The sequence below is a fragment of the Tripterygium wilfordii genome, chromosome 14 (assembly GCF_013401445.1).
Source record: "Tripterygium wilfordii isolate XIE 37 chromosome 14, ASM1340144v1, whole genome shotgun sequence".
NCBI lineage: Eukaryota > Viridiplantae > Streptophyta > Magnoliopsida > Celastrales > Celastraceae > Tripterygium > Tripterygium wilfordii.
This window is the reverse complement of record NC_052245.1, coordinates 5,611,833-5,636,032: the sequence shown is the minus strand read 5'-3', so window position 1 is coordinate 5,636,032 and position 24,200 is coordinate 5,611,833. Positions and strand designations below refer to the sequence as shown.

At 37.1% G+C, this 24,200-nt stretch overlaps 2 protein-coding genes across 2 annotated transcripts; one reads left to right on the top strand and one right to left on the bottom strand.

The window, feature by feature from the left end:
• Window positions 1-3,244: 3,244 nt before the first annotated feature.
• Window positions 3,245-4,579, bottom strand: LOC120014155. The gene is made up of 2 exons (XM_038866077.1): window positions 3,983-4,579; window positions 3,245-3,925 (listed from the first exon to the last, which is right to left on the bottom strand). The coding sequence occupies exons 1-2, from the start codon at window positions 4,577-4,579 to the stop codon at window positions 3,245-3,247; spliced, it is 1,278 nt and encodes a 425-aa protein (XP_038722005.1).
• A 10,930-nt stretch (window positions 4,580-15,509) lies between these two features.
• On the top strand, window positions 15,510-16,352 carry LOC120015772 (casbene synthase, chloroplastic-like). The gene is made up of 2 exons (XM_038868321.1): window positions 15,510-15,667; window positions 15,753-16,352. The coding sequence occupies exons 1-2, from the start codon at window positions 15,566-15,568 to the stop codon at window positions 16,026-16,028; spliced, it is 378 nt and encodes a 125-aa protein (XP_038724249.1). The 5' UTR covers window positions 15,510-15,565; the 3' UTR covers window positions 16,029-16,352.
• The last annotated feature ends 7,848 nt before the right edge of the window (window positions 16,353-24,200 follow it).

The window sequence follows — 24,200 nt, the reverse complement described above, 5'->3', positions numbered from 1 at the left end:
TCCTTGCGCAACTTGTAGGCGCCATTTCCCAACACTCTATCAATCAAATACGGGCCTTCCCAATTTGGACCCAACTTCCCAACATTCAGCTCCCTGGTATTCTCAAAAACTTTGCGAAGCACCCTATCTCCCTCCTTAAATGTTCGAGTTCAAACATTTTTGTTGAAGTATCTTGATACTTTGTCATGATAAGCTGCTGTTTGTGTGAGCGCTCGGTCTCTGAGTTCATCAATTGTATCCAACTGATCATTTAACTCCTGCCAGTTTCGCTGTTCATTTGTCCACTGGAATCTTGTAGATGGAAGCCCAGCTTCAACAGGTATAACAACCTCAGATCCAAAAGCAAGAGAAAATGGAGTTTCCCCTGTAGGCGTCTGTGAAGTTGTTCTATAAGACCACAACACTCCTGGTAATTCATCAGCCCAAGCTCCCTTGGCCTTCTCCAAACATTTCTCCAGGGTTTTAATCAAGGTTTTGTTGAATGCTTTCGCTTGACCATTGCATTGTGGATGTCTTGGCGTTGCGAAATCCACCATTATTCCCCAATTTGCGCAAAACTCCTGAAATTTGTTACTAGCAAACTGTGACCCGTTATCTGTCACAATCTCTTTGGGCACTCCGAATCTACAATTAATGTTCTTCCAAACAAACTTCTTCACATCAAGATCTTTAATCAATGAATAAGACTCAGCCTCTATCCATTTGGTGAAGTAATCTGTCATTGCCAGAAAGTATTGTCGCTGATCTGACGCCTTAGGCAAGGGACCAACTATATCCATTCCCCATTTCATGAAGGGCCAGGGTGCCAGAATAGGAGTGAGTCTTTCTGGAGGCATGTGAAGAATCTAAGCAAATCTTTGGCATTTGTCACATCGCCTTATGTATTCAATCGCGTCTGACCTCGTCGTTGGTCAATAGTACCCAGTTGTCAAGGCACGATAAGTCAAACTTCTACCTCTAGAATGGTTACCGCATTCCCCTTCATGCAACTGTGCAAGTACATACTAGGCTTGCGCTGAATCTACGCACCGTAGTAAAGGACCTGAATAAGACCTTTTGTATAACTGTCCGTCGTACACTGTATATCGTGCAGCTTTGGCGACCAAGAGTCTTAACTCATTTTTCTCTGCCAACAAAATACCATCAACCAGATGCTAGATGAACAGAGTCATCCATTCTGGTTCAGGCTAACTGGGAAGACTTCACTATGATTCTGATCTTGTGAACCCTTTTGACTTTTGATCGATGACCACTTCAAATGTACTAGAGGAATTGTTTGTCCTTGGGTTGTTTGAATTGATGACCCAAGGTTGGCTAGTGCGTCTGTATACGAATTCTCCGCACGTGGAATTTGAGTTATAGAAAACTCTACGAACGCCAGTTGCAATTCCTTCACTAGCTCCAAATAACAAGTCATCATGGGATCTTTGGCTTGGTAAGAACCAAGAGACTGATTCACTATTAGCTACGAATCCGAGTGAACCTTCAAACTTGCTACTTCGAGTTCCTTAGCCAACATCAGCCCAATGATTAGAGCTTCATACTCTGCGTCATTATTGGTTGCATGGAAACCGCATCTAATTGTCTGTTGAATTACACTCCCTTCTGGGGAAATCAACACAATTCCCAGATCACTGCCTCTGACATTACTAGAACCATCTACATATAGAGTCCAAACCTTAGGTGCTTGCTCTACCATGCAAAATAGTTCTTTGTCTGCTTCTGGCTGTATCGATGGAGCGAAGTCAGCTATGAAATCTGTCAAGACTTGTGATTTTATTGCATTTCTCGACTGATACGAGATGTCATGCTTACTAAGCTCCATCGCCCACTTGATTATCCTTCCAGAAAGCTCAGGTTTATGCAAAATGCTTCTTAGAGGGAAGTTAGTCACTACTGCAATCGAATGACATTGAAAATATGGCCTCAACTTCCTAGCTGCAACCACCAAAGCTAAAGCCAACTTCTCCAGTAAACTATACCTGGTCTCGGCATCCAGTAAACTCTTACTCACGTAGTATACTGGCAATTGCTTTTTATCTTCTTCCCTGATTAAAACTGCACTAACTGCTACTCCAGAGACAGCCAAGTACATGTACAATTGCTCTTCGGTTTGTGGTTTAGACAATAAAGGAGGGGAAGTAAGGTAGGCTTTCAATTGATTTAAAGCATCCTCACACTTAGGCGTCCATTCGTAGTTGACAGATTTCCTCAAAGTAGAGAAAAAATGGCAACATTTATCATATGATCTAGAGATAAATCGACTGAGCACCGCTACACTCCCATTAAGCCTTTGAATGTCCTTGACACAAGTCGGGGAAGGGATGTTCAGAATGGACCGAATCTGATCTGGGTTGGCCTCAATTCCTCACTTCGTGACCATGTACCCTAGAAACTTTCCATATGCCACTCCAAAGGAACACTTGGTGGGATTCAACTTTATATTATACTTGATCAGCAGATCAAATGCTTGTTGGAGATGTTCGAGATATTGGTCAGCAACCAATGATTTTACCAACATGTTGTCGATGTATACCTCCATAGTGTCCCCAAGATATTTTGAGAACATTTTGTTCACCAGTCGCTGGTACGTGGCTCCGGCATTTTTCAATCCGAGGGGCATCACCTTATAGCAATAGATTCCCCTTTTAGTTATGAAGGTCGTCTTCCCCTGATCCTCTTGGTGCATCAAAATCTGATTGTATCCAGAAAAAGCATCCATAAAACTCAGCAATTTGTGTCCAACAGTCGCGTCGACCATCATGTCGATATGGGGCAACGGGAATAGATCTTTCGGGCAAGCTTTGTTCAAGTCTATGAAATCGATGCAAACTCTCCACTTGCCATTCTTCTTTTTCACAACAACTACATTGGCTAACCAGTCAGGGTACTGTACCTCCACTACAGACCCATTGTCTAACAACTTCTGCACTTCTTCGTTAATCACCATGTTCCGTTCAGGAGCAAATTTCCTTCTCTTCTGCTTAACGAGAGGATATTCAGGATTAACTTTGAGCTGATGCATTACGACCTCAGGGTCTATCCCAGTCATATCTGTATGGCTCCATGCAAAACAATCGTTATGCCGTGACAAGAACTCGATCAATCTTTCTCTTAGATGAACGGGTAGCTGCACTCCAATCAGGACTTTGTGATCTGGAAAGTCAGGGTGGATCTGTACTTCCTCAAGCTTTTCCATCCCTGGTTCATCTGGCTCCAGACCGGGAACCTAGTTCTGTAGCTGCTATGAGGACTCGTTCTTGCTCCTCATGGTGGTTTTGTAGCGACTTCTAGAAGAGTGCTGATCCCCCAAGATTTCCCTAACGCCATTATTGGTAGGATAATGTAGGACTTGGTGATAAGTAGAGGGTACAACCCATATAGCGTGCAACCAAGGGCGTCCTAGAATAGCATTATAAGCAGAAGGCGAATCCACAATCAATAACCTAGTCTGCTTGTTCAATCCTGGAGCATAGATTGATAAGGTAACTTCACCCAGCGAATGACTCACCTCACCATTGAACCCAATAAGCGTTGTTGACTTCCGCAATATTAGGGTTTCATCTAGACCCATCCCTTTATACGTAGCCAAAAATAATACATTGGCTGAACTTCCGTTGTCAATTAAGATTTGCTTCAGATTAATGTTAGCAACCTGAAGCATAAACACCAAAGCATCATGGTGCGGATGTAAAAGCTGGGTAGCCTCGTCATCAACGAAGACCATTATTTGGTTAGTGAAAGTCCCTATAGACTGTGCCATTTTGGCGGCTGGGGTCGCCGCTTCTTTCTCATGCTTCTTGGCAGAGGTATGAGAAAGTCTTCTAATCTCTGACCCTCCAGAGATTACACAGTAAGTTTGAGTGGCTAATGGTGGCGGTGGTAACGCCTCTGGGTCATCAACTTTCCTCTTTCCCAAATAGCTCTACCTCGCTTCAGATAGTAATTCCCTCAAATGACCTTTTTTCAGCAGGTAATCCACCTCATACGTGAGGCCTCTGCATTCAGGAGTGGTGTGCCCAATATCTTGATGAAAATCACACCACTTCTTAGGGTCTTTCCACCCTTCAGTTTCCTTTTTGGGTTGCCACGTCACCTCATTGCCCATCTTCTTCAAGACTTGCACAGCCTCGACTTGATGTATCCGAAGGGGATACTCCGGGCAATTCTTCGTATAATGTGATGGTCCCAACTTATGGGAGCGCCAGTTATTGCTAGGCTGGCCAACGGTGGATTGCTCCTTTTTCATGCGCTTATCTTCGCGCTTCTCTTCTTTATGAGGATTGGATGATTTTCTCCTCGCATCCTCCTCCCATCGAACAAACACAGTGGCTTTAACAAGAGCTTCTTCATAACTCCTTATGTTATACTTTGTGAGTTCTTCGTAAAATTGCTCATCTGGGAGTAGACAACTCCGAAGTGCTTGTATAGCAGTCCCTGGATCGCAGTAAGGTATAGATACCTTCTCCGTGTTGAACCTAGCCAAGAAATCACGGAGGGATTCTCCCACTCGCTGTGGCAGTCGGTATAAGTCATCAGAACACTTATGGATCTTGCGACTACTTGAGAACTGTATCATAAACGTCTCTATTAGCTTCTCGAAAGAAGCGATACTGTCGTTGGGTAAGTTAATGTATCAACGCAGAGCAGGACCAGTAAGAGTTGATCCGAACCCTTTACACATGCACGTCTTATGCATCCCATACGGTGTGGCGATCTCACCCATCTTCAATTTGTAATGGGCCACATGATCCTCGGGGTCGTCAGTTCCATTGTACAATTTCATGCTTGGTACACTGAACCTATGTGGCAAATTCGTTTGGTATATGCTATCCACAAACGACGACCCCATATAGCAATTAGCGTTAATTTTGGCCAAGGCGGGAGGTGCTTTAGTTAACTTGTCTATGTCTCCCCTCAACTCAATAATCTGCTTGGCCATGGCTGCCTGAGCAACAGAAGCTATAGTGGGTCCTGTGAAAGGTGCGGTAGGAAAGCGTGGTGGCTGTTAGGCCTATTTCTTGGAGAATTTATCAAATCTACGAGAGAATCCCTATCAACATTTTGCTGGATCTCTTCCGTCGCCGGAATTTTACCCGTGAAGTAGAAATATCATATCCCCAGGGGGTGGTCCCAGGAACGAACTGGGTATTTAAAGGGTAGGCCAAAAGATTTCTATGTGGTGTTTGTTCAAGGTGGGGGAAAGATGGAATTTGGACTGACGCAGGATCATGACCTTGCGAAGTATTTTGATTTCTAAGCTGTAACATCTCTTCACGGAGCGCTGCATTATCGTTAACCATTGACTCTAACCGCGCATCCATCTGCTCTTTATTCTTAGAGATGTCTTCTCTCATAGCTTGCATGAATTCCATCAGTTGTTTATTAGTGGCCTTGTTGGCATCAACCATAATTGGAGCTTGTCGCGAAATCTTTTTGATCAAATGCTTGCAAAAGTCCCCCTATTTGGCGCGCCAAATTGTAGGGGCAAATTGCTACAATCGTTGAAGGGTCAACTTTTATCTCTGTGGGGTCCGTCTCTAACTTCAAATCCTGCAAACGTCACAACAAGAACAATCGTGAAAGCTCCTCAACCGGTTTGGATGGGGCCGATCGTGGAGGCTCCGACGATCAAGTCAGTATTTATCGGAGATGGAAGACCAGCTATGGTTTCTATGTTTTGTCTGAGTGTATTTTGTGAGGGTTTGGGAAGTACGGTTCTTTCTTTTTAGTCTAAAATGTTTCAATCCCCCGCACATGGTAGGAAGGGGGTATTTATAAGAGAATGAGGATCAACCTCGGGAATTGTGTGTTACTTTCCGTATTCCATTGGATCAAATTGTATAAAGTGGATGTACAAAAGTCCATTATCTCGGTTGTGTCAGGGTTGACAGGTAAATAATGAGATAAGGTTCCAATATGAAACGAATACGACAAGTGTCGATTGAAGTATGGATGGAATAGTAGGCGATATCAATGAATAGATATTTACATGAAAGAATGTCATACCTAGGGATACGAGTCTGTCACATCCATAAATGTCGATTGTAAGCTGTATTGGTTGAAACTACTTTACAGGAAAAGTAGTCCACGAAGTGGCGTTTGTACGTGCCAGCGCCCTTACTATATTGGTGTCTCTACACGGGCGCCAATATAATAAAGACATCTTGTAACCTAGTTCCTGCTTTGGGAAACGATTACGGTAAACATAACAAAGTAAATGACCTAAAAGACATTTAGCTGCAAGTGTCAGATATGGTGTCAGATGACTACTACATTACTTAACGATGATGTAAAGATCATATATGGGCCTCACAGTGGGCCTTAGGTTGGGCATAACTGTAATGGTCAAGTCTGTGGACTCAGATTGTCCAACTTGATTTGTCATTACATGACTGAGTGGGGTCACACCATTTTTGGCAACTACATTGTCAAGACATCATTCATGTTTATCCGATTTTTTGGTAAATTTTCTATGCAAACCAAAGCCAATTCCATAGCAGATGAAATACAATTAAATTTAGTAACAAAATGTATGTCCTCTCTCTTCAACAAATTGGCAGCAACAACTTCAGTTAGTGCATGTGCTAACTCTTTCATCCAACTTTTTAAATTTATTTCTGCATCAAATATTTCATCAGTAGGTTTCTCTCTTGTGAATGTTTCTATCAATAGAATACCAAAAGCAAAGACATCACATCTTGTAGGAAGAATTCCCTCCTATCCATACTCTGAAAATATTGAAATTGTTAGTCATATCAAGATTATACCACTATACTCTCTAAGGAATGAATCAAGTTATAGAAAATTAAATGAACTAAGAATAAATGGTGAAATTTATTAAGTGTTATCACCTGGAGTCATGTATCCAATGGTTGTCAATGTCATTGTTTGTCTCATAGTTTTTCCTTCACCCAAGAGTTTGGCAATCCCAAAGTCACCAACATGTGCCTCCATATCTTCATCTAGTGGGATGTTGATGGGTTTTATAGCACAATGAGCAATTGGTGTTGAATAGCCTTGGTGTAGATATTCCAATGCAGAGGTAACATCTTCCATTATGTTTATCCTTTGGACTACATCCAAGAAATAGTTGTGAGAATACAACCATTTGTGTAGGCTTCCATTATTAGGCATGAGCTCCAATACCAAGGATTTGAAATCCATGTTGTTTTGCTAATCTTTACAAGATTTCATGTCGAACGTTACTGATGAGAATCCCACATCGAAATATGGTGGATTTGGAGTCTAACTTATAAGGGAGGACAAACCTCCTATTGTCAACTTGGGTTTTCAATAGAGAGTTAGGCCCAAACTTGTGATGCTAGACTTGGGCCCCCATCCTGTGTGGCAGGTATTCATCAGTTACACATCATTTCACACTAGGCTTCAAAGTTCATAAAAACTCCCTCTAATTGCAAATTGAACACCTTTATCACAATTTTCTTTCCATCAGAAAGTATTCCCTTATAAATAAAGTCAAAACTTCCAGTGCCAAGTAAGTTGGCCTCACTAAATCCATTTGTTGCCTGTTGAAATTCCAGATATGAAATTCTTCTCCACGTTGCAAGAGGATTAGATTGTATTGTGTTGGCAAATTTGGGGTTTCTTCTTTCGGCATCTTAGAAGAATGATTATAACAGGCACCACCAATATTGCACAAGAAACTATTACAGGGAGAATGCATTTGAATAAAACTGGCTTGGATCTTTTTGTTATGATAGCTTTGCATCGTGGGACTTGAAATCGGGGTAAGCCACAAAGCCCATTGTTGGATACAAACGATTGAGCTGAGAAGTTTGCAAACAGTCTGTCTAGACTTTGGAATTTCTCCTTGTAACTTTTTGAAAGAGACATTAAAATATGAAAGTTTTTCCAAATTTTATTTCGTCTACGAAAGTTAAATTTCTAAGAATACTAAATAGAATACAACTTTACAAATGATTTTGGAATTTCACCATCAAAAACATTATCTGCAAGTGAGAGGAAAGTGAGATCTTTCAATCCCCCAATGCTACTAGGAATATTACGAGGACCTTCAAACTTCTGACTTCTGAAGAAAGGGAGCCACTAAAAGATTTTGAATATAAGTAAGCTCCACAAGAATATCAGACTAGACAGATTATCAATACATATAGGTATTGATCCATTTAGCATATTGTCATGAAAGGCCAAAGAGTTAGGCTTCTGTAATTGAAAAAGCTCTGTTGGAATCTGTCCGATTGTTGGACTGTGAAGTTTGTTGAATTGTTGTAGACTTCTTGTTGTTGACTGGCTGTTTGCGGTGGTCAGTATTTATTTCTAATAATAAATACACATTGAGAATTTTGGCAAAATTTTTGATAGTCGAGCCTAATTTTGCCATTTCATAGATCCCTGCAAAACAGAATGTTAAAGAGTTTTCGGCCGACTGCTATCTTCGCCCCACCAAAGCCGCTGCCGTTGCACACAAATGTAAATACAAATCTACGGTCATTTGGTTAGATGAAAATTAGCAATCTAAGGACCTGTAATTGTTAAATCATCAATAAACAGAACCTGGTCTCTCTGTTACATCACTTCAAATCAAAACATGAATGCATTAATAAATTATAACAGCCTTTCAAAAGGGATTAGGTTTATGTCTATTTAGTATTTAGTATTATGTTCTTTGTTTTAGCATAATCTTGGAAATGAAGTTTTATTCTACCGAAATTGCCAGAGATTCCTGTTTTGGAGGCGAGCGAGCCCATCAGATGCTAGAGATTCATCTAAACAGCTCCACACAGGCTCATTTTGGTAAACAATTTTTATAAGTAATTATGTTTGCCTCTGACATATCAAAGAAGCATTTTTGAGCAGCAAAACCTAGACAATTTTGAGAGCATTTTAAAGCCTTTTGAGAATGTTACCATTTTGAACAATTTTAGTAGCATTTCGGTTCGTTTTGACCATTATGACCTTCATACTTAATTGTTATTCTCATTTTACCCCTGGCACCTTATCTCTCTCATATCCCCATTTTAATGTATGCAAAAATGTACGAACTTATTTGGATATATTTATATTAATTGTAAGACAAAAGAATATGTAACTCATGTTTTCTAACTATTTATAAATATTTTAATTAATTATCTTTATTTCCTAAATTAATTTTTATCTATTTACATTTATATGCGTCAGTTACAACTAAAATGCATAGCACCCCTGCACATAATTTGTCACAAAATATTACACAACATCAATGTAACCTGCAAAAGTTTAACCAAACACTACCTACCATTCAATCAGCATATTAGCTACTATTATTGTCTAACATTTCTGTTACTATCATATATGGTAGCATATATGCTACAGTCAATATTGTTTACCAAAATAGGTCATGGTAAAGACCCTAACTTGTTAGGTCTCAATTACACATCAAATTTGGTGTAACAAAATAAATAAATAATGGTATTGTACATTGACTAAAATTCTCTATATATGGTCTCTTTTTGGGTTGTGAATTGTTGGGTTTTGGAGTTTATTGGATTATTGTAACCTTTTAGTTGCCGATGGACTTTTTTGCGGTAGTCATGCTAGTTTACTATTTAATATTTATTTTTAATAATAAATACACCTTGGGGATTGTAACAAAAATTTTGGTAATCGATACTAATTAGTCATTTCACAGACCCTTCCGAGAAGGGTCATCACAAGATTTTTCAGCGTGAAGGCAATATTCATCATTCGACCATCATATCAGTTGTCACTGCACCAATACATAAATCCAAATATAAGGTCGTTTGCTTTATTAGATGATGATTAGCAATCTAAAGGACCTGTAATTATTAAATCTTCAACAAACAGAACCTCATCTCTGTTACATCACTTCCAATCAAAAGTCAAAACATGCATGCATTAATAACTTATGAATCATTACAACTTTTCAAAGAGGGGTTAGGTTTATGTCTACTTAATACTTATTACTGTATTAATTATTATAGTATAATCTTTCGAATCAAGGCTTATTCTGCGAGAAATGTCAGAGATTCCTCTCTTGGTGATGAAGGAACCCACTAAATGCCAAAGATTCCCTAAACCGCTCACATGGAACTTTTTAAATAAAAAATATTTATTTTAAAATTTTTTTACATGTTTACAAAATGGTTAAATATTTATTTTGTGTTGATTTAGTTAAAAAATTATTTAAAAAGAATTTAAACCAAATTAAAGTGTTTTGGTGTGAGTAAAATTCTTCATAGAGTATAGCATAATATTTTAGTAAATAAAATATTTTCCAAACTAGTTTTTGGATTGTTTTGGGCGCATGTGAATTTTGTACAAAATTTATGCATCAATATGGTTTGTGGCTGCGGATTGTTAAGGAGTTTGGCGAGGATTGGTGTGGAGTTTATTGGGTTTGTGATTGTGGATTGTTGGACTATGAAGTTTGTTGAATTGTTGTAGACTTGTTGTTGTTGACTGGCTGTTTGCGGTGGTCAGTATTTATTTCTAATAATAAATACACATTGAGAATTTGGCAAAATTTTTGATAGTCGAGCTTAATTTTGCCATTTCATAGATCCCTACAAAACAGAATGTTATAGAGTTTTCGGCCGACTGCTATCTTCGTCCCACCAAAGCCGCTGCAGCTGCACACAAATGTAAATCCAAATCTAGGGTCATTTGGTTAGATGAAAATTAGCAATCTAAGGACCTGTAATTGTTAAATCGTCAATAAACAGAACCTGGTCTCTCTGTTACATCACTTCCAATCAAAACATGAATGCATTAATAAATTATAACAGCTTTTCAAAAGGGATTAGGTTTATGTCTATTTAGTACTTAGTATTATAGTCTTTGTTTTAGCATAATCTTGGAAATGAAGTTTTATTCTATCGGAATTGCCAAAGATTCCTGTTTTGGAGGCGAGCGAGCCCATCATATGCTAGAGATTCCCCTAAACAGCTCCACACAGGCTCATTTTGGTAAACAATTTTTATAAGTATTTACGGTTGCCTCTGGCATAAAATGTTTTGTGGTTGTCAAATAAGCATTTTTTAGCAGCAAAACCTAGACAAATTTGGGAGCATTTTAAAGCCTTTTGAAAATGTTACCATTTTCAACAATTTTAGTAGCATTACGGTTTGTTTTGACCATTATGACCTCAATACTTAATTTGTTATTCTCATTTTACCCCTGACACCTTATATCTCTCATATCCCCATTTTAATTGATGCAAAAATGTATGAACTTATTTGGATATATCTATATTAATTGTAAGACAAAAGAATTTGTAACTCATGTTTTCTAACTATTTATAAATATTTTAATTAATTATCTTTATTTTCTAAATTAATTTTTATTTATTTACATTTATATGCTTCAGTTACAACTAAAATGCATAGCACCCCTGCACATAATTTTTCACAAAATATTACACAACATCAATGTTACCTGCAAAAGTTTAACCAAACACTACCAACCATTCAATCAGCATATTAGCTACTATTATTGTCTAACATTTCTGTTACTACCATATATGGTAGCATATATGCTACAGTCAATATTGTTTACCAAAATAGGTCATGGTAAAGACCCTAAATTGTTAGGTCCCAATTACACATCAAATTTGGTGTAACAAAATAAATAAATAATGGTATTGTACATTGACTAAAATTCTCTATATATGGTCTCTTTTTGGGTTCTGAATTGTTGGGTTTTGAAGTTTATTGGATTATTGTAACCTTTTAGTTGTCGATGGACTTTTTTGCGGTAGTCATACTAGTTTACTATTTAATATTTATTTTTAATAATAAATACACCTTGGGGATTTTAACAAAAATTTTGGTAATCGATGCTAATTAGTCATTTCACAGACCCTTCCGAGAAGGGTCATCACAAGATTTTTCAACGTGAAGGCAACATTCATCGTTCGACCATCATATTAGTTGTCGCTGCACCAATACATAAATCCAAATATAAGGTCGTTTGCTTTATTAGATGATGATTAGCAATATAAAGGACCTGTAATTATTAAATCTTCAACAAACAAAACCTCATCTCTGTTACATCACTTCCAATCAAAAGTCAAAACATGAATGCATTAATAACTTATGAATCATTACAACTTTTCAAAGAGGGGTTAGATTTATGTCTATTTAGTACTTATTATTGTATTAATTATTATAGCATAATCTTTCGAATCAAGGTTTATTCTGCGAGAAATGTCAGAGATTCCTCTCTTGATGACGAAGGAACCCACTAAATGCCAAAGATTCCCTAAACCGCTCACATGGAACTTTTTAAATAAAAAATATTTATTTTAAATTTTTTTTACATGTTTACAAAATGGTTAAATATTTATTTTGTATTGATTTAGTTAAAAAATTATTTAAAAAGAATTTAAATCAAATAAAAGTGTTTTGGTGTGAGTAAAATTCTTCAAAGAGTGTTGCATAATATTTTAGTAAATAAAATATTTTCCAAACTAGTTTTTGGATTGTTTTGGGTGCATGTGAATTTTATACAAAATTTATGCATCAATATGGTTTGTGGCTATGGAATGTTAAGGAGTCTGGTGATTGGATTGGTGTGGAGTTTATTGGGTTTGTGATTGTGGATTGTTGGACTGTGAAGTTTGTTGAATTGTTGTAGACTTGTTGTTGTTGACTGACTGTTTGCGGTGGTCAGTATTTATTTCTAATAATAAATACACATTGAGAATTTAGGTAAAATTTTTGATAGTTGACCCTAATTTTGTCATTTCATAGATCCCTGCAAAACAGAATGTCAAAGAGTTTTCGGCCGACTGCTATCTTCGCCCCACCAAAGCCGCTGCCGCTGGACACAAATGTAAATCCAAATCTAAGGTCATTTGGTTAGATGAAGATTAGCAATCTAAGGACCTGTAATTTTAATTCGTTTTGACCATTATGACCTCAATACTTAATTGTTATTCTCATTTTACCCCTGACACCTTATATCTCTCATATCCCCATTTTAATTTATGCAAAAATGTACGAACTTATTTGGATATATTTATATTAATTGTACGACAAAAGAATATGTCACTCATGTTTTCTTACTATTTATAAATATTTTAATTAATTATCTTTATTTTCTAAATTAATTTTTATTTATTTACATTTATATGCGTCAGTTACAACTAAAATGTATAGTACCCCTGCACATAATTTGTCACAAAATATTACACAACATCAATGTTAAACACTACCAACCATTCAATCAGCATATTAGCTACTATTATTGTCTAACATTTCTGTTACTACCATATATGCTACAGTCAATATTGTTTACCAAAATAGGTCATGGTAAAGACCCTAACTTGTTAGGTCCCCATTACACATCAAATTTGGTGTAACAAAATAAATAAATAATGGTATTGTACATTGACTAAAATTCTCTATATATGCTGCCTGTTTGGTGCAGCAGATCCGCTGCACCAAACGGTGCAACAGTTGTAGCAGAACCGCTGCACATTTTGCAGCAGTTCCGCTACAATATAAGAAGCTCCATTTAGGAGCTTCTGTAGGAGGATCCGCCTACTCTCTTTTTTTTTTTTTTTTTCTAATTGTGGGGCCCACGTAATGATTATGTTTTAAGTTTTTATAATAATTAATGTGGGCCCCACAATTTTAATAATATATATACAGTTTTCTAATTAATATTATAATATTATATATATAGTTTTCTAATATAATTAATTTTTTTTAAAATAAATTATATTTATTAAATTTTAATAAAAATTATATTTATTAGATTACGTATTAAAATAATTTTAATACTTAAAATATTTTAACAGTTATAATACTATAAAATATTTTAACAGTTATAATACTTAAAATAAAGAAATATTAATATTTTATTAATTAATAATTAAAAATATTTATTAATTAATACTTAAAATTAATTTTAGTCAAAATTATATTTATTAGATTAAGTTTAATATAAAAAAACTAATATTATAATACTTTATTTCAACAGTTTTTCCACTACATCAGTTTTTAGTTCACCAAACACCTCACAGCATATTTCACAGCTTTAAACTCAGCTCAGCATATTTTTCACAGCATTTCCGCTAGCATTGAAAATCAAGATTTCCGCTCTGCCAAACAGAGTCATGGTCTCTTTTTGGGTTGTGAATTGTTGGGTTTTGGAGTTTATTGGATTATTGTAACCTTTTAGTTGCCGACGGACTTTTTTGCTGTAGTCATGTTAGTTTACTATTTAATATTTATTTTTAATAATAAATACACCTTGGGGATTTTAACAAAAATTTTGGTAATTGATACTAATTAGTCATTTCACAGAACCTTCCGAGAAGGGTCATCACAAGATTTTTCAACGTGAAGGCAATATTTATCGTTCGACCATCATATCAGTTGTCGCTGCATCAATAAACAGAACCTCGTCTATGTTACATCACTTCCAATCAAAAGTCAAAACATGCATGCATTAATAACTTATGAATCATAACAACTTTTCAAAGAGGGGTTAGGTTTATGTCTATTTAGTACTTATTACTGTGTTAATTATTATAGCATAATCTTTCGAATGAAGTCTTATTCTGCGAGAAATGTCAGAAAATAAAATAATACGTAAGCAAGTAAACACAATAGATAGAGGTCAATCAAATAAATGACACTATGGCCTCTAATTCCACCATCACCACCAATTCTACCCAATTCTTTTGGCATGTTAACTTCAATTATTATCCATGTTGATAGTTAATTTTCCTCTAACCTATTCAATACTTCATTTTTGATCAAAAATAAGGGTGCGCTTGCATTGGATCCGCCACTGCTCTAAAGGGCTAAAGCCCAAACAACCAACTTGGTAACCTCTATCTTGTCACTTTTCTTCACTTTTCTCTTTAATGTTCTTGAAAACCAAAACCAAGAAAAGTATCGTAATATCCATCATTAGTTCAACAAATAGATACAAAAGTAAGTGCAAATTGAGGTATAAATATATGAAAAATAAGATGTTATCATCATGGCTCCATGATTGAACCTCTAAATTGAGATTCCAATATTCTTTAATTAGGATGTTCTAGGACGAATGTTTGGACACCTTTCCTCCCAGGTCGCTTCTGAGCACTTGAAATTTGCTGTCCGGACACCTTTTCCTATATGGACTTGAAATTTACAGCATTGGACAAATCTGTCCGGACGGCATTATTCATCTGTCCGGATGACACTATTCACAGAACTGTAGAAAGTCTTAAAAATATCCAATTTAGATCAATTTCCTACAAAACAAAAGGGAAACACTTGTAAGAGTAAAATTAATCTAAAACTGACATAAATACACTACTTAAACATTAGAACACTTTAATTAAAAGATATTGAGACCTTAAATTAAAGGTCCAATCACTCCCATATTGATTGATTATTTTATACATGCCAATTGCATATATAAAAAATGTTTGTCGGCATTGTTTAATGGGAAAGTCACTGTATTGAACACATCACAATGGGGTCCTCTCGTGCCTATAAAAACCAAATTTGGCAATTCTTTAGATGAACACACAACTTTACAAGATCTACAACTCCATCCATCGTTTCCTAAACTCAAACTAATGGAAGCAATTATCGAGCAGGAGACCATTCGCCCGTTGGGGTATTATCCAGAAACAGTGTGGGTTTATGAAGACTTTGCTTCCTTCAGCGCAAATGATTCAGTAAGAATAATATTTCTCACTTCTTTTTGTCTATTAAGTATTAATGCTATCTCTAATTTTTTTTGATTGATTTTCATTCTTGTAGGCATTCGAGTCATACACAGAACAAGTAGATGAGCTGAAAATGCAAGTGAAAGATATGCTGATTAACCTTACGACTGATCCAGTGGAGAAATTGAAATTGATCGATGCACTATGTCGCTTGGGTGTATCATACCAAGTCAAGAGTGAGATTGAAGACCAAATGAATCTAATTTTCAATCTTCAACTTAACCTTGATGATCGTGACTACGATCTATACACCGTGGCACTTGTACTTCGAGTATTTAGACAACATGGGTTCAAAATGTCGTTTGGTTAGTAAACAAAACTTTGCTTTCGTGAAACACAATTTCGCAACAAGATCCCCTAAAGTTTGATTAGTTTTAAAAAAATTAATACATTTGATTATGATGTGTAGAGGTGTTTAACAAATTCAAAAGCGATGACGGTAACTTCAAAGAGAGCCTAACTAATGATGTCAATGGGATTCTAAGCCTTTATGAAGCTGCCCATTTGAGCCTTCATGGTGAAGATATTTTAGACCAAGCCCTTGCTTACACAAGAGCAAAACTTGACTTGTTGGCTAGCCAATGTGAGCCTTATCTTGCTAAACATATAGCCCTTGCATTGCAACATCCCTTTTACTTTGCCATACAAAGAATTAAATCAAGGGAATACATATCCTTCTATGAAGAAGTGGAGTCTCACAATGAAGTTCTACTCATGCTTGCGAAACTTGACTTCAATCGCGTACAATTATTGCATCAACAAGAACTTAATGAGGTCTCGAGGTAAACTTAATATCGATATACACAATGTAGTACCCGGTTTTCGTCCGGCCCAAAAAAAAAAAAATAATAATAAAAAATTAAAAAAATAAAATTTAATTAATGAAATTAAAAAATACAATAATAATAACAATAATTCAAAAGCCCGTTCTGGAGCCCGTAATCTCACAAAAAATTCAAAGCCTGTTTCTTGGACCCATAAGCATGCAAAAAATCCTAAAGCCTATTTCTTGGACCATAAGCCCATTAAAATTCCAACCCAAGCCCAATATAACTAAACCCTAGAAAATATCTAAAAAATAGGACATTTAAATAAATAATAAACAAAAGAAAATCCTTAAGAGAGAAAGGTGGTTCCTTTATTAGGGTTTCACAAAAATAAGGAAAAGACAAAAATGTAAGTCTTGAGGGTTTTAGAGAATGAGAGGTAAATAGGGTTCTTGGGGGCATTTTGGGATTTTTTTAAAATAAAGATAAGTTAAAAGGGAGAGGGTAGCCGAAGTTAAGGGGGAGAAAAAAGAGAAAAAAAGCTTGTGAGAGGAGGGCTGCCGCACAAGAGGGTTTTGGTGTGAAAAGGAGAAAAAAAAAAAACAAAAAAGAGAGAGAGCAAGAACAGGGGAAGGAAATCGGGAGAGGGAAAAGAAAAAGAAAAAATCGTGCAGGATTTTTTTGAGGAAAAAAGGGAGAAAGGGAGAAAGAAAAAGAAGGAGAAGAGAGCAAACAGAGAAGGAAACCGTGAGAGATAAAGAAGGGGAACCAGAGAGGAACCAAGAGATAGAGGGGAGGTGAAATCGACAGGGAGATCGGGAGAGAAAGACTTCACTAAACGCAGAATCAGAGAGAAGATGGCTCACGGATTAAACTCAGTCGAAAACAGATAGCAAAGCCGCATAGAGAGACGGACGAACTCAGTCGTTACACAAAAAAAAATCAGAAGGGAGGAGAGACGAAGTTGAGAAGAGAGGAAGGAGGTAATTTCTAGTTTGTATTTTTGTATTGCGGTTTACTGCTGTGGACTTTGCTCGATTTTTGATACATGAATTTCTGTTTGTATTTGAATCGATATAGTCTTACTCTCTGCTTTCAATATATGGGTTGTATATGGTCTGGGGGTATGATTGGTTTGCTTGCCGATGTTGAGTTTTGATATCTGATTTATGGCATTTGAGCTAGAGAGTCAATTTTGATGAAATTACAGAGTAGTACTTCACTCATGTATCAATGCAATCTGATCCTATTTCTTGTTGGTGTCTTAATGCTGATTGTGCAATTATTGGGATTCCTATAGGGCAATAATCGGCACATGTAAGGCTGCTGTTTAAATCGGATTCGTCTGTTGGTTTATGCTTTGCTTTGTGTGGTTTGCGTTGACTGTGTGGTGCGTGCTGTTTGTGTTTGTGTGAGCAGAGTAATCTATGTGGACTGTATGGTATAAGAAGATGTATGTTGAGCTGGTTCACGATCTGTCAATCATATATTGTTTGCTGGTTGTTGGTTGCTGGTTGCTGGTTGCTGGTTGCTGGCTGTAGATTATACTTGTGTTTGAATTGGTTTTGAGCTGATTCCATAGGCTGTGTGCTTAGGTGAGGCAAGCTGAGGTATTCAAAGCCGAGACCCTAAGGTGTGGTGGCTTCATGATGCACTGCATGTTTAATTATCCATAGGAGGGATATCTCACTTTGCTCACGTCTATCTACACAAGAAATTCCCAAATTTCTAGTTCTCTTCAACACTTAAAAGGATACACGAATATGAAATTCAAGTGGAACAAAAGTGATATTTCAAAGGTTTCTATCCGGTATGAATAAAGAGTTACAATGCAATTCCAATTCGACAAAGGATTCTCACTAGTTTGTAACACTGATTCATTGATCAATGAATCTATTAAGAAACCGGTGTCTCACATCCTTACTTAGGCAATCACCTGCTTAATGCCAGGCACGGCACCTAATGCCATACAAAGAAATAATACCTTTACAGGTGTCCTCTTCCATTTGAATCATTCTTTGGATCGAATTAAGTATGGGAATTCCATTGTTTTGCTTGCTGCTGGCTGGTGATGATTTATGATTGTGTTTGAGTCGATTTTTGTGCTAAATTTGTTGTGAGGATTTCATGGTTTTATTTGCTATGTGATGGTTAATTCTTAACATGCTGGTTATGTTTGTATATGTCAAGTTGCTAGCATGTTGACTGATAATTTAATCTATGAATTTTCGATCCAAACTTGTTTGAAATACCATGCTATGTACAGCTCAAAAATTGTGTTTGTGTGTGCTAATCTTTTAATATGGTTTTGGTTTGATAAAATTGTGTTTGTGTTTGTTTGGTTGGATGAGGACCGCGCTGGACTTTCGTTTGGGACCGGAGAGTTCATTTGAAGATTGGACTGGGTTTGAGCCACACACAGGCTCCGTGGGCCACATTTTGTATTTTTAATATTTGTTACTTGTATATATTTTTATCTTATTTTTATATATCTTTGTAAAGGCAAATATGTAATAGGGTAGTGAAAATAATGGAAATGTAGTATAGAGTAGTGTAATTTATATTTATGCATGTTCTTAACATGATTAGTATGCATGTTTAGAGGTTTAGTTTTGCCAATCTATCAATTCAACAATCATGTCTTTACCAACTTTTCACAAAAACAAATTAATGATACTAAATTAAAGTCAATTAGGAGGAGGACTTGATGACATTCAGCTCCTGCCTAGACTTTAGTTGTGCTATCCATATTTAAACAGAATGTAAATGGTAATTTAATTTACTAGATACCTAAATTAAAGTTCATTAGGAGGAGGACTTGATGACATTCAGCTCCTGCCTAGGCTTTAATTATGTTATCTTTTCAAATTAAAGTGTCATTTGAATTTCTAAACACAATGATAATTTACTAGATACCTAAATTAAAGTTCATTAGGAGGAGGACTTGATGACATTCAGCTCCTGCCTAGGCTTTAATTATGTTATCTTTTCAAATTAAAGTGTCATTTGAATTTCTAAACACAATGATAATTTACTAGATACCTAAATTAAAGTTCATTAGGAGAAGGACTTGATGACATTCAGCTCCTGCCTAGGCTTTAATTATGTTATCTCTTCAAATTAAGATATCATTTGTACTCAAAAAAAATAATGGTAACTAAATGGAAGTTAATTAGGAGGAGGACTTGATGACATTCAGCTCCTGCCTATGTTTTAATTACGTTATCTTTTCAAATCAAAATATCATTTATATTAGACAAATAAATTTTCAAGAAAAAGCACATAGATCAATCTAGGTAACCTTTTAGGGAGTTGTGGGGTGCCTAACACCTTCCCCACACTCAATAGACCCCCTTACCCATTTTTTGGTTCGTAGACCATTTTTTTTTTAGTGTCCAATTGCACTTAAATCAATTGGTGGCGACTCTAAATCATTTTTCATCCTTTCATCGCCGGTCCGCGTCGTGACCCCAGTTGCGACAACTGGCGACTCTGCTGGGGACCTCGGTTTTTATACCAAAGGGGTTGAGCCTGTGTGATTGATTTTTGTGCTTTTCTTGTATAGTTTTTATGTTAGTTTCTATTTGTATTTGTATATTAAATTTGAAGAATTTGATGGATTTGTTCAATGTTGTAGATTTCTTCATCAGATATGGGCTTTGTGGAATTTAAATGTTAGGGATATTGGTTTGTATGCCCCCACACACACATTCACATATCACTACACACACATAACCCTATACCCGGGTTACTTAGTGATTAGTGAAGGTTGACCTACCACTTTCATGGGATTCACTTCCCTGTATGGGTGGGGGAAGACACCTTCCTGGATTGACGTCCTCTTATGACATTAAGGGATGGGCTTTTGTGATCCAATGGAGCAAAAGCCACCTGATCCAGAGACCTCGTGATTAGTTAGCTAAACCACCCATATGCACCATAGATAAACCGTAGCCATGGTCCTAAACCTCCAGACATTTTTAGGCGGTATTACCCATTTTAGGAACAAAAGGGGGCATCTCTATCCCTAACTATTTATTTCACATGTCCATACTATGCCGTATTTCTTGTTATATGCCTTAATCATGCTCATTATTTTTGGTGTAACTTATTCCCTCTCGTATATTGTTTTGCTTGTATCCTAACCTAGCCTGTGCAGGTTAATATCCATGATTGTTTTTCTTTTTCTTTCTTTATCATTGATCATGCATACACGTTAGAGCACATCTTTGCAATCTAACTAGATAATATTGGCAGAATGATCAAGCCCATAGGAACAAGCACGGTGGAGTTGGGTGATCCAGTGGAAATCAGAGACAAGTTAGAAAAGCTACAAGAAGAGTTGGGAGATAGTTTGAAAGAAGATCAGTCGTTGAGACCAGTGAAGAAGGTTTCATTCCAGACTCGAGCACCGGAACCTTTGTTTGAGTTTTGGCAGAAGCAGGATATGAATACAAAGAAAGCGTTTAGGAGTATGTTTGGGAGAATTGATCATCTGTTGACTATCCAGACGCTAGTAACTCTCCTGAAGGCGGCTATGCAGTATTGGGATCCAGCATACCGTTGCTTCACTTTTGGGTCAATAGATTTATCACCATTGATGGAAGAGTATGCCGAATTATTGGGGTACACCTTGCACGCTAATAAAATCTATAACCCAGGAGAAAAAACTTTTGCAGAAGCAGTTATCTCTAAGCTTTTGGGTTTACCAGTGAAGAAGATTAAAGAAATGGGAAGTACAAAGGGTGCAAGGTGGACTTTTCCAGAAGAAATATTGATGAATTTTGCTAAAGAGAATTTCCACAAGGAAGAAGGACGACTTGCTTTTGCAATTGTCATATATGGTACCGTGATTTTTCCATGTGCTGGTGGGAATATAGATAGAGGTGTGATTAAGATGGTTAATCATGTTAAGCATCAAGCGACTCCAGTGCCTGCCATATTATGTGAGACTTTCCGGTCCCTTAATCACTGTCGTGTTTCTACGGAAGGGAGGTTTATTGGGTGTGCTCAGTTGCTTGGGATCTGGCTTATTAGTCATCTAAAGTATGACAAGACAGTTGGGGCACCTTTTGTGCAGTTCCAAAAAGGTGATTGTCAGTTGAGGGATCCTATTAGTGATTTCGAAAAGGCAAGATTGCAGCCTTTAAAGCCTTCAATGGAGAAGTGGAGTTGTTTTTTGTCTAGTTTGGATGAAAAGAAGGTATATATGAGAGCCCCATGGCATAAAACAGACGGATTGATTTATAGGTGCGGTGATTTCGATTGGGTTCCACTTATAGGCCCTTGGGGAATTACAAGTCAGGCACCGGCCATGTTTCTCCAACAAATAGGTGGGAATCCATGTAGACCAGTCACTTTTCAGTTGAAGGAGTTTGAATTCTCCATTGAAGAGGAAAAAGCAAAGGCGTTAGTACGAAAGATAGTGGAGGCCTGGAGTACCCCTCAAGGAGTAAGAAAAGGTCCGCGAAATATTTATGGAACTGTTCAGTACAAGGCCTGGCATGCAAAAAGAGGAAAATCTTATACAGATTATGATATGTCTGATGAGGGAAGAAGGAAAGGAAAAGGAAAGTTAGGTGGAAAAGATAATGGGGAAGAAAAGCATTCTCAGGAAAATGAAGCCATACTCGAGGAGGTCATTGAGGAAGAAGATGAAGATGGAAGGGTTTCTTATCCAGATTTTGTCCTAGGCAGAGGTGCAGGAGTAATGGTGGAAGAAGAAATTCAGGAAATGGATGGAGATTTACAGATGGAGGACACATCAAGTGATGATGAAATGGTTAGAGGACCATCTGGATATCCTGACAAAGAGGCGAAGATAATGTGAAAAATGCTGCAAACTATGACTGAGAAATATAAAAAGTATAAAGGAAAGTTTAGAAGGATGAAAGCTGAGTTTGTCAAGAGCAAGAAAATGAAGCTGCAAGAAGATTTGCAAATGGAAAAAGAAAGGGGCAATCTTCAGGAAGAGTATACCAAGATGAAGGAGCAAGTGAGAAGTATGAAAGGAGAACTTCAAGAGGCACGGAAGGAAATTACTCAAATGAATGGAACAATTGTGACATTGGAGGAGTTAAGCTACAATGCTAAGAAGGAGATAGTTGACAAAGTTGATAAGTTAAAGAGGAATAAGGTGGAGATCAACTCTCTGAAAGAACAAATGGGGTATGCCATTTCAGAAAGTCAAAAATTCCAGAAGTTGTATGAGGCAGACGAAGATTTCATTCAGCAAAAAGAGGCAGAGGTAGAAGAATTGAATCAGCAGAATGATTTCTTACATGATGAATTGAATGAATTTCAACAGAAGCAACAAGGCACAGAGAACAAGATCAAGTTAATTATGAGTCGAGCATTGCAATTATCAGAATGGGCTCACAGCTATGAAAAACGGGTACAAGATCTGAAAGTAAATCGGGCGTTTAAGGCGCCAGAGTTGGTTGGGATTTCCTTGTTTTTGACAGATTTACACAAAGACTTGTATGTACTTAGGGAAAAGATATTTCAAACGCAGTCAGCTAATTCTGATGTTATTGAGATTGATGATGAGTAAAGATGTAAACAATTTGAGCTACAATATTTTGAATGGAATGTTATTTTGCCATTATTATTTTTTTGGATTGCAAAGATTTCTTAGGATTTGCACAAATAATAACCACATGCATGCATGTTCTTAAAATAAAATAAATGAGGACTAATGTCGTTGTTTTCATAATGCACAGAAAAATCATAAATAATCATAGCGCCCAAGAAGCACCATCGACACCCCTATCAGACTCGCCTACAATCAAGAATTATTGAGAATATGGAGCAGGAAACGGGTGAGCATAGTCAGAATCAGGATATAGCTGAATTGAAAGAGCAGATGGCCTTATTGATGAAGAATATGGCGTTGCTAATGAAAGGAAAGGGAGTAGCTGAAAATTCTGAAACACCAGAGGTTCCTGAGAATCATTTGCGCCAAGAAGTACCAGTTTACCCACCCGGGTTCACTCCTGTCCGTAACCAATCTTTGCCTGGTTTGCACCAGCATCAATATGTTTCTCAACAGGCAACGACTCAGAACCCAGCTTACATTCATCTAGTTGATCCTCATGGGCATGAGAATCCCTTCCCAGTCGGTGCTGATACCGCGGGAACTTTTATTGGCGGGGTAGTAACTGAGGGAGTTCAGAATGAAGAAAGTAGCTCAATAGATGCTATCAACAAATTGGAGAAGAGATTAAGAGCCATGGAGGGTTTCAATGCTGCAGGGATGCTAAACCCAGCCAATTTGTGCTTGGTGAAGAATTTGAATGTTCCACATGACTTCGTACTGCCAAAATTCAGTTTGTTTGATGGCACTGGAGTCCCTTTGGATCATTTAACGATGTATTGTCGGCGCATGCAGCCATATGCAAGCGATGAGAAAGTGTTGATGCATTATTTCCAAGATAGTCTGACTGGGGCAGCTCAAAGGTGGTTCAATACCCTTAACCCCTCATCAGTAGCTTCGTGGGAGGATTTGGCTGAAATGTTTATGAAGCAGTATAAGCATAATGAAGAAAAGATCCCTACCATTTACGATCTGCAGAACACAACAATGAAGAGTGGGGAAAGCTTTAGGGAATTTGCCCATCGATGGAGGGATTTGGCAGCCCAGATAATCCCACCCCTTTCAGAAAAGGATTTGTTGAACGCTTTCATTGATGCTCTCCAGGAGCCTTATACTTCCA